This window comes from Lampetra planeri, chromosome 26 (assembly GCF_965212315.1).
Source record: "Lampetra planeri chromosome 26, kcLamPlan1.2.h2, whole genome shotgun sequence".
NCBI lineage: Eukaryota > Metazoa > Chordata > Hyperoartia > Petromyzontiformes > Petromyzontidae > Lampetra > Lampetra planeri.
The window spans coordinates 9,714,578-9,729,296 of NC_136132.1; the positions used below are offsets into that span (position 1 = coordinate 9,714,578).

Sequence of the window (14,719 nt, forward strand, 5' to 3'; positions counted from 1 at the left end):
AGCAATCAAGTCTGGGATATTGATGAAAAATAACCATAATGGTATTACAGCATTAGTTTAATAGATATGTAGATAAAATTGTACTCATTGCACGGGATATGAATTGTTTATGCAAATCATTGCAGTAATTGCCGCGCGAGCAATCTCGTTTGAAGGAGAGAGAAAAAAATGTATGCCGTGGAGATGATTAAAGGGGTAATTTCCCGGCGGTAATTGCAGGGCCCAGTTCAACAGATCTCATCAGATCTCGGAAGCTAAGCAGAAGTGAGCCTGCATAGTGCTCCAAGCAGTGACCACTGTGTGCACCAGATGGCCGTGGAGCTGTGCTGCCTGGCAGTCAGCAGAGAACGGTGCAGCCAAATCCTTTGTCGCACTGCACTTCCGCGCACGCACATCTGAGCTGCCTGCCTTCACCAGCTTGCAAAGTGTTGAATGTCAAATCAAACTGAATATGTTGGGCATCGTGCCGGACGACACCAGGCACAGCCCAATGACATATCGTCGGAGAGCCATACACCAACAACAGCCGCCATTCGCCACTAAGTGGCGGTGACGTCACCACGACGCTTGTGCCAGGCTAGGTGCACTTTGAGCCTTGCAGAACTACCGCGATAGCTTATGCAGCGGTACCGTGTACACGTGGGGGGGGGGGGGTGGTGGTGGGGGTGAGGATGTTGACCTGGACAGGGTGATCTGGAAGGTTTTGTAGCCGGCGATGTAGGAAGCGAGGCGTGCCAGGCTCTGCTTGCCTGAGCCGCCCACGCCGACGAGCAGTGCGTTCCCACGCGGTGTCCGGATTACGCGGGAGATCTGCAGGGCGGATGGCGGTGTTATATAGCATGTTACATTCTGTGTGGTTTGCAGACCGGAAGTCGATGTCACATAGCCACTTCTGAGCTACCACAGCGAGCAGTGCACCACCATGCGTGAGAGATGAAGTCACAGAGCTACTTTTGAAGTCGCTTCTATTGGCCTCTTTATCCACACGATATGTCCTGCAAAGAGTGCCCATCGAATGTCATCAAACTCAAATTGGTAACACCCAGTACTGGAATAAACTAAAATAAGCAGTAACCAACAATTTTGCTTCTTTTTTTTCAGAGTGGGGGTAGCCACACAGAAGTCAAGTGATTTACAGGAGGCTTGAGCTGATTGAGAGCTCAAATATATATGAATGAGAAGAAAGGTAGTATTCAGAGTGGGGTGGCCACACAGACGTGACGTGATTTATCAAGCAGTAACCAACATTTTGAAAGATTTCGATTTAAAGCTTTCGTGACTGCAGGGATTCATCTTCTTGGTTCTTTTTTATTTTTATTATTTTATTATTTCCCTTTTACGTGACTTTACCGAAAGAACCAAGAAGATTTTGAACGATGTTTCTTTGTGCATTTATCTGTCACTGGGCTGAGACCAGCAACTTAATTCACTTGCGAATGCAATTCAGCCACGAGCGACCGAAACCCCGGACCTCAGAAATCAGCGCTAACTCATTGTTCTCATCCTGCCATTGGCTCCCCTGATCCGGCCCGGCCACTTCTACCGTAGTGGACGTGCGCCTGCGTGTGCGTGCGCGTACGAACACATCCGTGTACAGACACACGGACGCGTACACACACGTCCGTGTACAGACATGCGGACACACGCGCCCGTGGCCCACCACCGCACCTTGACCAGGTGCAGCATGGCGTCTGTGAAGAACACGAGGTCCATGCGGGCTCCACGCACGCTCTCGTTGTACTGCTGCAGGAAGAAGTTGAGGCGGTCGCGCAGCTCGTCGTACGACGCGATCGGCTCGTAGATCTTGGGCATGTCGAAGTCGGCATCCTCTGGCTCATCGCCTGCGGGACACGCCGAAGTGATTCAGTTTCATTTGTTCAGAGCGACATGAACCGAAGCAGATATCACCCGAGTGTGGAGGCCCTGTCTCTGCTTCTGGGTTACGCGACCTGTGACCCCGTGCTCTTCACCACCGCTGGTGTCACCCGGGCGCCGCGGTGCACCATGATCGCTCCGCCAATCTGTCTTAACTTGCTCGGAGCTGGAATCAGCCAAATAAAGTGAAAAAAACAAAAAACATATCTGAGCTTGTCAGGCCCCGCCATGCACGTACCCGTGGCCTCCGGGGCGTCGCGGAGGAAATCCACGAAAAAGGCCCTCTCCCCCACCGCCAGGGCCTCCCCCGCCGCTGCGCCCAGCTCCTCGCTGGCCACGGCTGCCAGCCGCTCCTCGAACCAGTCGGTATCTTCGGCGCATGTGAAGCGGTCGGCGATGACCCGCTCGCACTCGTGCTTGAAGAGACGAAGCAGCAGCTGCGGACGGTCGGGTCACGGGGCAAAGTTCAACTGCGGTACTATGTGGCACATTAGGAATGGATCACTCTTTAAAGTATGTCCTTGTGCAGCAAGAGAGTAAAGTGTGGTTCTGTGAAAGTCCTGATGTGCTGTGCAGTGCATCAATGCATGTGTGTACAGCAGCATGTGATGACTGAGTCGGGCCTGTAGGTGGCTGGCTGGGTTATTGAATGACCGCGCGGATATACCAGTCACATGGTTAATGGCGGCTCGGGAGCAAGGCTGGTTGTAACACACGCGTTGTTGCATTTGACAGGTAAAGGACCCAAAGGTTGTTTTTGATCGTTATATAAATGTTCTGGACTTATTCTAGACTTGTTCTAGACTTTAAGCTTGGCTTTGAATTGTTCGTTTGTGATATATGCAATTAGAGGCGTTTTAGCACTGTGCATTGTAAAGGGATGACGCACTGTAATTAGTTACTGTCATTGTAATTCTCTAACTCTAATACTGTTTAGTCTATAACCATGCCCATGTACCCAGAGTATGACTACTTGCAATGCTATTGAGAATAGAACACATGTAAAGTAGTAAGCTGTACAATGGTGAGATACAGTACGTATACTGTACACATACAGTACATATAATGGGTGTAATATACCGATATAAGTGGAGGGTATAGATAGACATACAGCTTAGGATTAAAGTAATAGTCGAATAGTGATGTGCAAATGTGATTGTCAAAGACAAAGATGGTTTATCAGTAGTAGAATTGGGTTTAAGAGAAAGGGTTATTCAAGGACCACGCGGATATACCAGTCACATGGTTAATGGCAGCTCGGGAGCAAGGCTGGTTGTAACACACGTGTTGTTGCATTTTACAGAGTGACGGTGCGGTTCTTCCCAAGATTAATATTAACCACAATAAATAAATGTGCTTGCCCTCGATTTGGAGCACCTGCCCACGTCCTTCATTTCGAGTGTGCAATAACTATCTTTACTTACAAAATCGTTACTTCGTTGGAATATACGTGGCAATCATCGCCTTTCTACTACAAAAATATGGGAGGACCCTCCTGAAAGAGTCATGAGACTTAGTGGGGCTTTCCTGGGTAAACAAGCGTAGGAAGATAATAAATAATATTATTATTCAAATTGTGCTCATTAAAATAAAATCATTATTTGATGGATATAATTGGGAAATGTAGATGTATACACATACTCTGCGCAGTTATTGAAGGCATATCGGGATGGAAATGATGAAATGAAGAGGCGATTAGCACGGTTGGCTATGTACGGTACGAAAAAAGTTCAACATACATACATATATAACTGAAAAGTGACACAAACTTGTCACACACTAAAAACATAAACATATGTATATGGTGTGCATGACCTGATTTAACGTATGGATCACACGCATGGACATTGACAAACAAAATTGAATAGCTAAAAAGTGCGTAAAGAAGCGGGGAGAGCCGCAAGCCTGGAATCACCTCCGGCGAGGACACGACATCGGCTGTGGTGTTGAGCAGGCCCTGCCAGATGCGCGAGAGGTCGCGCAGGTTGAACACGTAGTGGAACTTGGCCGGCGTCGGCAGCATCTTGATCTTGGTGAGCTGCCAGAGGCGGCGTGTGGCCGGCACGAGCTGGGCCGCCAGGGCACGCACGCCCTCCGCGAAGCCGCGCGCTGCGCTGTAGTGCCCCGTGCCGATCACACCTGCGTCGGCGGTGGCGGCAGGCAGCGACGCTCAGTCATCATTATCATCGTCAAGCGCCAGGGGGTCAGAGGGGGCAGGATGGGCGGCACTGAATCAGAATGGCTCAATGTTTAGGTTTGAATCCCGGGACTGGGCTTCCAGCTGAGACAAAGCCAGGTTTCGCAAATAAAATGCGCAATGTCGCACACGTTTGCAAAAATGTTGTTAATTGTATCACTTTGTTGGTTTTCACTTGTGATCATCCTATATGCAGGATAGCCTCCCCCCATGTTCCGCAGGCCATATTTCACCACACTTTGTCAGTGTGAGTTGATGGCAGGCAATGCACTGCCCGCAGCGCAGGGTGAATTGGTGGTAGATTGGCCAATGGGTTCCAGCATAAACAAGTAAACATGTTTCTGACAAGCTGTGTATCTTTGGCAAACTTTCATTTGGACAACCCTAATTTGGCATCCCTGACTTGGCCACTCTTGATTTGGCCACATAATTTGACCACTTTTGATTTGGCCACTCTTCATTTCACCACTCATGATTTAGCCACGACTGATTTGGTCGCTCTTTATTTGGTCACTCACAATTTGGCCACCACATATTTGGCCACTAATGATTTGGCTACCATTGATATTGTCACTTTTTGATTAGGCCACTCTTGATTTGGCCACCACTGATTTGGCCACTTATGATTTAGTCGCCTCTGAATTGGCCGCTCTTCATTTGGCTACTTATGCTTTGGCCACCACTAATTAGGCTACTCTTGATTTGGGCACCACTAATTTGTCCACTTCTGATTTGGCCACCACTAATTTGGTCACCACTGATTTGGCCACACTTCATTTGGCCACTATTAATCTGGCCAATTTTTGATTTGGCCACTTTTTGACTTAGCCACTCTTGATTTGGCCACCACTAATTTGGCCACTTTTTTATTTGGCCAACTCGTGATTTTGTCAATCTTCATTGGGCCTCTTATTATTTGGCCACCGCTGTTTTGGCCACTCTTGATTTAGCCACCTCTGAATTGGCCATTCTTCATGTAACCCTTATTAAATTCTACCATCTGAAACAGCCACACAGAATTTTGCCACTCATGACCTATCCACTAAATTTGGCCACCAAATCAACTGAAACCAAAACATTACCTCGAGATGTTTTTGTTTTACCCAGGAAACCTTCATTCTGTCTCATGACTCTTTTTCAGGAGAGTCCTGCCAAGTTTTCACAAAAGAGGGGGGGTGGGGGGCGATGATTGCGATGTGTCATCCCAATTGAGTAATTTAATGAAACTAGAGTTGGCTGGGTAAGCGTGGCAGGGGAACAGATTCCTAGGCTGGTCCAAACTGGAAGCATGAACAAGTGAGGGGACCCGAGATTCGCTCACCAAGAGAGCCGCACGGTTGGCTACGTACCGTGCAAAAAAAGTTAAACATAACGTGTACATGCATACCAAAGATCTTGTCGATGGAGGCGTTGGAGGGCAGCGTGCAGTTGAAGATGGACAGCTGCCGCTTCAGCCGCTGCGGGATGTCGTTGCGGCCGCCCCCCGGGTGGATCATGGCCGCCACGAACTGCACGTCCACGATGTTGGTGAACTCGCCCGGCTTCTCGAGGTTGTAGAAACCTCCCTGCTCCATCAGCTGCCGCACGATCTCGTTGGTGACCTGCACCAATGGGCAATGGGGCCGCAAAGCCCCGTTTGGAATCGCTCACCCATCACGCATCCGAGCTGTGCCGCTCCCCTAAGATGCTCGCGTTACCGATGGCACAACCAGGTCGCCGGAATGACACAGCGCTGTCAAGCGCGTCGTTCTGTCGTGCATCATTGATGGAGTTCATAGATAAACTCAAGAGGTTGCCAGGCTTGTCCAGGGATCAGAGGGCTGAGCCTTCCACATGCATGAACACTCGTTAATTGGCTGAAAACATCTTAATATTAAAAGCATACAATGCAGGACCCTCCTTAAAAATATCAAAATATTAGGTTTCCTGCGTAGATAAGTAATTATCGTTATCACTGCTTCGCAATATTTGTGAATGGATTATTTGTCTCATGACATGGGGTGGAGTGGTGGTACAGCGGTTCACGTAATGTGCCTTGACCCTGATGACCTTAGTTCAATTCCCTGCCATGGCTGACATCAGTGGCAAGTGACATCTGAACCACTCCTCGCTCACTACCGACGTCACCATTCCAGACTGACCAGAGTGGTAAAATATGTCCATGTATGTATATACGTTGAACTTCTTTTGCACCGTACGTAGCCAACTGTGTCAATCGGAGGTCAAAACAAGCCCCTGTAAATGACTCCACGTGGGGAGGCCTTTATCCATCAGTGGATTGACAATGGTCTGCGAACCGACAAAGGAAAGTCAAACGAATGAGCTCCGTGCCTCACCTGGTCGCCCCACTCGTTAATGATGGGCATGTTGATGTCGTCGATGAAGACGGTCAGCTTCTTCCCGGCCGGCGGTCCGTACGTCGTGCCCATTTTCTTGTCGACGTAGCTCTCGATGGTACGCTGCGCGACGATGAGGAGGGGGGAGGAGACAAAGGCGAGAGGGGAGAATGAGACACAAGCAGCTCCGGAGTGACATTCGCGGCATCTAGTTTTAAAAGCACTGCCGTGTGACAGCCACGACCGTGTGAAAAACCTCTTTAAAACTCCCATTTCTGTCCACACATTGCAATGGCGATGTAACTGCAATTTTACGACGAGGGAGTAACCACGGCCAATACCGCTGATACTGCCACAATTTGCTCATGGCCTTCTTCTTTCTGCTACCTCCCAAAGTTGTTTGCAGAGTCAACACCGTTCCTCCAAGGCCAAGTTTGACAATATCCCAGTATCTCATACTTCATCCCATGTTGCTAAAACATTGGTTACATTTTTATGATAAAAAAAGAAGCACCTCTTTCAGGGAGGGGTGAAAGGGGAAGTTTGTGTGGGCACCCATTATGTGCTGGAGGCACAGGCGATGCATCTGCCAGTCGTCTCAGCCAGTCAACCCATGGCACCTATATTTATCCCGTGACCTCCTGTCAGCGAGCCTATGAAACTTCACGTGGCCTCAAAGTGCACCTGGCGTGGCACAAGCCCCGTGGTGACGTCACTGCCACTTAGAGGCGAACGGCAGCTGCTGTTGTTGGTGTGCTGGGAGGAGCTGGATGGGTAACGCACCTGGAACATGAGCGGGGTCGTGGCCGATGAGAAGTTGAGATTCTTGGCCAGGTGCGTCTCTGGGTCGTACTTGCTCAGGTATCCTTTGATCATCACCGTCTTGGCCGTGCCCTGCTCGCCCATGAGCAGCACGCTCTGCACATGCAAACACGTCAAGACGTTACAGACAGAGTGAGCTATCCCAGTCGACATCGTCGTGAGCTCGCAGCTTCAGGTTGAGGAGGCTACAAACCACCATTGTGAGGGGTTTCCAGGATCGGATGAGGCATGTGTGCGGATTGACCGGGGAACTGGGTGTGATGTTAAATTGATGTCACCCTTTAAAACATCGTTGTGGAAAGCTAAGAGGAGCCACCTCAACCATCCTCCTCCCTTAGTTCTCGCTCAAAAGTTTTAAAATAGACTGTGGTGTTATAAGGTTTAGGGCGACGACCTTCCATGGAACATAGGTTGACTGCGGACTTTGTAAGAAGCAGGACTTTATTGTTGAGGCGGAGACAACATGCCGTAAAGGGAAGTGAGATGACAGAGGAGAGGGAGGAAGGATCACTGCAAACTTAAAATGAATAAAGTAAATCTGAGACTTGACAAGAAATACTGGTGAATCGTCATCACCATCAATCATCACACAATTGCCTTGCATTTCAGCCCTCCCATTAATCTACCTGCAGATGCCACGTCGGACTAGAATACTAAGGTGGCATTTGTATCCTCCACAACCTGGAGACAGGAGCCACCATTGATGTACAGGGCAACTGTGACACAAACAATAAAATCTCAACAGATTCATCAATAACAGTGGCCTTAAAAAGAAAAGAAAGTATAACAAGAGGTGACGTTTTAGGCAATGTCCCTTCCTCACAGCACACGGTGAGAGAGGTGGGGAGGCGGGGGGGGGCAGTCAAGTGGGTGCTGTCCGGCACTCGCCTTGCCCTGCTTGGCGATGTTATGGATGAGAAAGTCCGTGCGCACGTTGTCCACGTTGGGCACCAGGATGGAGTTGTACTCGGGCGTGTGGTCGCCGGGGTAGGCGTACTCCTCCACGCGCGAGCTCCAGTGCACCCACTGCCCTGCGCCGTGCACCGCCACGGGGAGGGGGTGGGGGGGGGGTAGGAGGTCGCCCCACACCATGCGTCACCTGCGGAACGCCGCTCGCAACACCGGCTCGCCCCGTTTCCCACGACGCACCGCCGCGTCAACCGTTGCCCGCGCCGCGCCGAACCTCGCGTGCTGCGCTAATGCTGGCAATGCGGCTCCACGTAGTTGCTTCATAAATGCAATGTTGTTTTTGGACAACATTGGCAGTATAAATACATATTCTGATTCTGTTTTTCACACCCATGGGCGACATAGCTCTCGAGGCTGCAGGCAAGCGCAACTGCACCGGGGCAGTTGCGCCACCTGCACGCTGCCACTCTCCACTGACACCAACCCACTCGTTCCTTGCTACCAATTCTGCTGCAGCTGCCGCCGCCGCCGCTTTTGGTCTTGAACTTTAACGAAGTCGCTCGGTCCGTCAAGGTGCGGACAAAACGCCCCCTCGTGCCGGCGCTCACCGTCGGCGCCGACCATGTAGTCGAACATGGAGTCCTCTCCGTTCGGTGACACCGCCGGCAGGTCGAGCCGCATGGACTCGTGCGAGCGCAGCCACAGCTCCATGCGGCGCCGGTCGTCGAGCTCCAGGTACGCGCAGACGCTCCACATGAGCGCAAACACGTAGAGCCGGCCCAGGTGCTCAGGCGTTACCTCTCCTCCGTGATCCTGCTTGGAGGACACGGACGGTGGAAGCTCAGTGCGATCAGCATGTCCGTGTGTGCGTGCGTAGGAGGAGCTTCTGCTTGACTGGATAGAGGGGGCTAAACGGGCACGAGATGGAGCTGTTGCGGTTCGGGTGGATGTGGAGCTGAGTCGACTTGCTGACGACTGGTACCAGCAGTGTCAAGATCGGTCTCTGTAGAGGAGGCTCGTGAAGGACGCTGCTACTGAGCTGTTGGAGGCAGTCGTCCTCCAACAACAACGGAGGGCAGAGGAGTGACGCTCATGGCTAAAATACAGCAAGTTGGCACAGTTGGGGATACAGCTGGGGCATCTGCCATTCATATCAGTCAACCCAGGGCACCTGCTGGGTCTGTTCCGTGACCTATCGGCGAGCCTTCAACACTTCATGTGGCCTCAAAGTGCACCTGGCCTGCCACAGGCGCCGTGATGATGTCACCGCCGCTCAGTGGCAAATGGCGGCTGTAGTTGTTGTTGTAGTAGTAGGAGGGATCGCGCACACGAGGCGTGTCGCCGCCAAGTCACCTTGCTGGGGATGAGGCCCTGCAGCATGTTGAGGCTCTGCCCGATGACGAAGGCCTCCAGGGTGTCCATCTTGAAGGAGAGCGAGTGCGCCGCATAGCGGTACAGCTCCAGGAAAGACTTCGCGTACAGGCTCCGCAGCGTCTCCCTCTCCTGCGGCGAGCGCTGCTTGAGCCAGCCCTGTGCGGCGCAACCGGGATGCCAAATGAATGGGTGAATGCGCCGGGCAAACAGCGGCAGAGCGAGCGTGGGCGAGTGCAAGCTGCCGTGCAAGCAGCAGCAGCACGCTGACAAATGGCCACTTGATAACGTGCATTCGACCTGTTACCATATATCCCCCTACCTCATGATCCAATTGTCATTAACCACCTCCTATCATCATCATCATCAATTGTGCAGCTATCCCGTGTGCAGGTGGTGCAGCTGCAAACGGGCGAGAAGGTCCCAGGGACTGAGTTTCGCAGAGGCGGGAATTGGACAGGGGGCCCCATATCATTGCTCACACCCAGGGCCCGTGCCAACCACGCCACACCGCTGTCCACGCCCCTTCCCGTGGAACGACCAGCACCACCAAAGACAAAGATTCCCTGTATAGCCTTAGCAGACTCTTGGGGCAAGTGCTGTTAGCGAGCACCTATGAAGGCCGGCACGGCACGCGAGGGGGTGGGTGGCCAGCACCACGCCTGGCCGCCTTTGTCTCCCCAGCGGCGATGTTTACACACCGCACCAGGTACTCATTTGAGACTGAGTCAACCTAGGGGAGGCCCAGGGTTTGTATCGCAGCGCATTAACCGCTCCACCACCACAACAACCATCACCACCCACCTCCAGGATTGGGCTCCAGTCGAGCACGGAGGAGCTCATGAACACCATGCCGTTGCGCGAGACGGTGGCGGGCGACGCATTGTCGATGTTGTGCGGCTCGAACACCACCTTGCAGTTGGGTGCCATGGGGATGCGATCCCCGTTGGCCAGAGTCAGCGTCTTGTTGTCGTCAAGCACCGAGTTGAGATTCTCGATCCAGATGGCGTCGACCGGCCCGTCCAGCACGATCCAGATGTGCTCGCCTGTGAAGGGGCGTGGGGGAGAGGCGGGGGGAGGGCGAGGATTGGGAGCGTCAATGTCTTAACCTCGCCCAATTTAAAAAAAGGGTTATGCCCTTATCTCCTGTAGGATTGTCAGTGTTTGCTGTCGCTGGCCGTGATACTCCCTCCCAGCACATCCCTTTTCTGAAGTTCTTCTGCACATACATGCTCATCCCTTTTGTCAATCCACTCTCAGGTAACGGCCTCCCCACGCCACACAAGTTGTGCGGGCCATGTGACGCATCCCTCACCACGTCGCTGCCGGCCGCTTAGCAATACGGACGCTTCGGCTTGTGCTCAGCAACTGAAATTTTTTAAATTATCTTTATTCACAAATATGAACAATATCCTAAACCTAATCGCGAAAATTAACAACTGCTCCTATGCTCCCCCGGTTCACTCTTGTATTGGTGATAATGAACTTCTGAGATGCATTTCAGTGGTTGGACGTTGTTGGGACGTTGAAACTGAACCGACGGCGGCTCGGCGTGAATTTACGCATCTGTCGCTTCGGTTTGCCAAGGGGACTCTGCCGATAGGTCTCGACGCGACCTCCGACCCCCCGGCGCACCCCCCGGGGCCGCACCTTTCTTGGCGCGGGTCGTCTTCCTCCAGAGCGTGGAGAAGATGCCGTCCGTCCAGTCGTTGGTGGCCACGTCCAGGCGCCCGAACATCTGTGGCGCCGTGATGGCCTTGGGGTTCATGCGCATCTCGCGGTGCGGGGACCCGCACTCTGCTCGTGGCATGAAGCCGGACGCGGGATGACACGGCACGATGAGCACCGAGCACAGCGCGCGATAAAATCTTGTGGCGTCAGACATTTGGGGGCCCATTAAAAGTCTCTGTGATTCAGCGTTTCACTACTTTTATCTGGATTGCCTGCGCTCTAGTTAGAGCGGACGAATCATTATTTTTAGTGATATGCCTACCTTTCCTATACTTTGTAATATTAATTTTTGTTTAGTTTTTTTGTTGTAACTTTCTGACCCTCCCCTACTGGGCATCTGTGAAAGAGAGCTTTCGAGCTCATCGGATTAAAAATATGTTATTTTAAATTCCTGCTTGGCGGTTTATTATTTGGGCAATGTTCAGGGCTATAGTGAGGGTTATGGTTAACAGGGTATGGGTTCATGCGTGAGCCTTTCGTGACCAACGTTACCATTGATCATTGACTTTTGGATCGGATCACGTAAGTGTATGTACGTAAGTGACTAACTTCTTTCGCACCTGTACATAGCGAACCGTGCTAATCGCAGGTGCTGCGTGGGTTGGAAGGACAACAAACTAAACACAAAATTTTTAACATGAAATGTGCGTCGTCAAACATTCCTCCACCCGACACGACCATCGCCCACGCCCCGAGCCCGCGTGCCGCACCGGTCATGGCCCTCATGAGCGTGTGGATGCACGTCGTCTTCCCGGCGCCGCTCGGCCCCAGCGCCATCATGCCGTGGCGCACACACTGCGTCTCGTACAGCTGGATCACCTTGAGCTTCCAGGGTGCGTGGATCACGAGCCCGGCCTGCTCCACCTGCACCCGGCGCCACGGATTAAACTGTTACTATACCTGCACGAGTTCTTCATGACGCGCATGCGCCTCAACCTGCACGTGGTGCTCTGCTTCTCGCCCGTCGGCGAGCGCTTCCGCACGCGCGCCCTGCGCTTCCCCGCGCTCATCTCCGGCTGCACCATGGATTGGTTCAGCCGCTGGCCCAAGGACCGGTAAACTAAAACTAAACTCTTTAGTTCTTTCGGTAAAGTCACGTAGTTAGAAATAAAATAAAGTAAATCACGACGTTATTTCTACCTACGTGACTTTACCGAAAGAACCAAAGAGTACGGATTCCTGCAGTCACGAATGCTTCAAATCTAGATTAAAACGAAACTATTTTTATTTTACCAGGAAAGGCCCACTGAGCTATAAATATACAGCAGGTGTCAGGGTTTGGATCAAACCCACGACCTCCTGCAGACCAGGCGAGATAGTTAACTTCCTGCCACTGTGGCGCCCCTTCACAGTAGATCAGCAGTTGAGACGCCTGCACTGGGGAGGTCGGTGTGACAACCAAGGGATTTACTAATAGGGTGTTTCCCCTTTTTTCTGGCAACAAAACTGACACCTTTTGCAAGGAATCATGCTTACATTAACCACAATAATTGCAGTAAAATGCAAACAAAAAACAATACTCTGATAATTTATGCATTGTCTTTGAAACTGATTGGTCCACACCAGAGACAGCTTTCTTTAGAGCCTAGTCTCATATAAAGAAAGCTGTCTCTGGTGTGGACCAATCAGTTTCAAAGACAATGCATACATTATCAGAGTATTGTTTTTTGTTTGCATTTGACTGCAAGTATTGTGGTTAATGTAAGCATGATTCCTTGCAAAAGGTGTCAGTTTTGTTGCCAGAAAAAAGGGGAAAAACCCTATTAGTATATTTTGGTACTGGCAAAGGAGGTCCCATGAACCAAGGGATTAATTTCAGCCGAGTCTGTCCAGTTTACCAGCAAGCCTTTGTATGATTGTGAGCCTCAATATGTCACTGTGTCTCCGTAAGTCCTTGGGTCTTTCTGTGAGACCAGGGCTTAGTTGCAGCCCTGTCTGTCCAAGTTCGGGTGACCCAGAACATATTTCCATACCTGGCATCCCACATCCAGTATGGCTATGGCTACTCTACTGTCCTGTCTCTAGGCCTAATTCAGCCTACCAGCGACGGTGGTGGTGTATTTATGAATGTTGAACTTCTTTCGCATCGTACATAGCCAACCTTGCTCATCGGAGGTGCGAGGGAAGGACAACAAACTAAAAACAAAAGCAGTTTGAAAGAAATTCGTTTTAAATCTTGACACTGGTGGCCAGCACAGGAGCGCTACTCACCTGGCGGTTGATGGCGGCCTCCAGCTGAGGGTATCCGGCCTTGTCGAGAGCGATCCCCGGGAAGAGGTCATCAATGAGACTCAGGAACAACGGCTCATCCTCGTCAATCTGCACACCATCTCATGCCCGGGCAATTTCAATTGTCAGGGGCGAAGATTTGTTAAACGCTCGATGCTGTTACCAGATTCGCCTTGGTCTCTGCATTGGTGGCCCACCGAGGGGAACGTGGGGGAACTGGATCCCTCATGCCCCTTGATGGTCCACACGAGGGGAAACGCAGGGACAGTACGTAAGGCCTTAAGCATTACTTAACCTTGTACAAGAACTACAAGTGGATAGGTGCCGAGATTAGAGGCACAGAAGGTCGGTCGGCCCTGCTGATAACAAAAATTCACCATCAAGCGTTCTTGTGCGAGGTTGAGTAATCTTTAAGGCTAGGATTACTCTACCACGTAAAAAGAAAATGACTTAACCTCGTACAAGAAGGCTCAACAGTGAATTTTTGTTATCGAGGGGGCCGACCGTGGATAGCTGCCTCTCATCTACGCAACCATTCACCTGGAGTTTTCCCTGTTATGAATTCTGCTTGAACTACATGGACACATGACTATTTTTCAATGTATTATTTTATTTACCAAGTAAAGCGCACTGAGCTCTTTTTACGGGGCGAGCTGGCCACGTATGATAGCTCATCAAAGTGGCTCATGTCATCACGTGGGCATTTATAGTCATATCTAAATAATGTAAACGAATGTTTATAAACGTGGAGGGTAAAACCGAGGGACCTGGAGAAAAAATTCACGCGATCACGAGGAGAGAAAGAAAACACACAAACTTCAAAAATACAGCAGACATTGTCAGGGTCGGGGTGGAACCCAAGACCTCCTGCGCACCAGGCGAGAGAGATAACATCTCGTCACCACCGTGGCACCCCAAACGAACGGATGAACACATGGATGGACGGGCGAGCGAGCATGGGTGGCAGGGGGAGCTCACCAGCTTGGATAGGTTCATGTCGCGCAGCACACGCATGACGATGGTCGACTCCGTGTCCTGAGGATTCGATCGCTTCGAGGCGCCCAGCGTCCGCAGCACGGACAGGATGTTCCTCAGCCCAAAGTCATAGTGCACCTGTGAGTCAGCAGAGGTGGCAAATTGACACTTTCATCATTGACACTGTCTTATAAGATCTAATACAAAACATGAAGACCCCGGGGCCGGTCCAGGACACGCTGGCGGGACTATGTCGCCCGGCTGGCCTGGGAAC

At 51.2% G+C, this 14,719-nt stretch overlaps 1 protein-coding gene across 1 annotated transcript in view; it reads right to left on the reverse strand.

Annotated features, from left to right (window-relative positions):
* DNAH5 (dynein axonemal heavy chain 5) overlaps positions 1–14,719 on the reverse strand; it is a 95,514-nt gene that overhangs the window by 27,454 nt on the left and 53,341 nt on the right. Inside the window, exons 39-53 of the mRNA XM_078606740.1 lie at positions 14,449–14,583; positions 13,453–13,560; positions 11,952–12,105; positions 11,161–11,307; positions 10,315–10,556; positions 9,493–9,669; positions 8,748–8,952; positions 8,119–8,261; positions 7,192–7,326; positions 6,409–6,531; positions 5,460–5,673; positions 3,791–4,014; positions 2,114–2,312; positions 1,669–1,841; positions 680–810 (exon numbers count right to left, since the gene is read on the reverse strand). Of these exons, the coding sequence (XP_078462866.1) occupies positions 680–810; positions 1,669–1,841; positions 2,114–2,312; positions 3,791–4,014; positions 5,460–5,673; positions 6,409–6,531; positions 7,192–7,326; positions 8,119–8,261; positions 8,748–8,952; positions 9,493–9,669; positions 10,315–10,556; positions 11,161–11,307; positions 11,952–12,105; positions 13,453–13,560; positions 14,449–14,583 (2,510 nt within the window). The remainder of the gene's footprint in view (positions 1–679; positions 811–1,668; positions 1,842–2,113; positions 2,313–3,790; positions 4,015–5,459; positions 5,674–6,408; positions 6,532–7,191; positions 7,327–8,118; positions 8,262–8,747; positions 8,953–9,492; positions 9,670–10,314; positions 10,557–11,160; positions 11,308–11,951; positions 12,106–13,452; positions 13,561–14,448; positions 14,584–14,719) is intronic.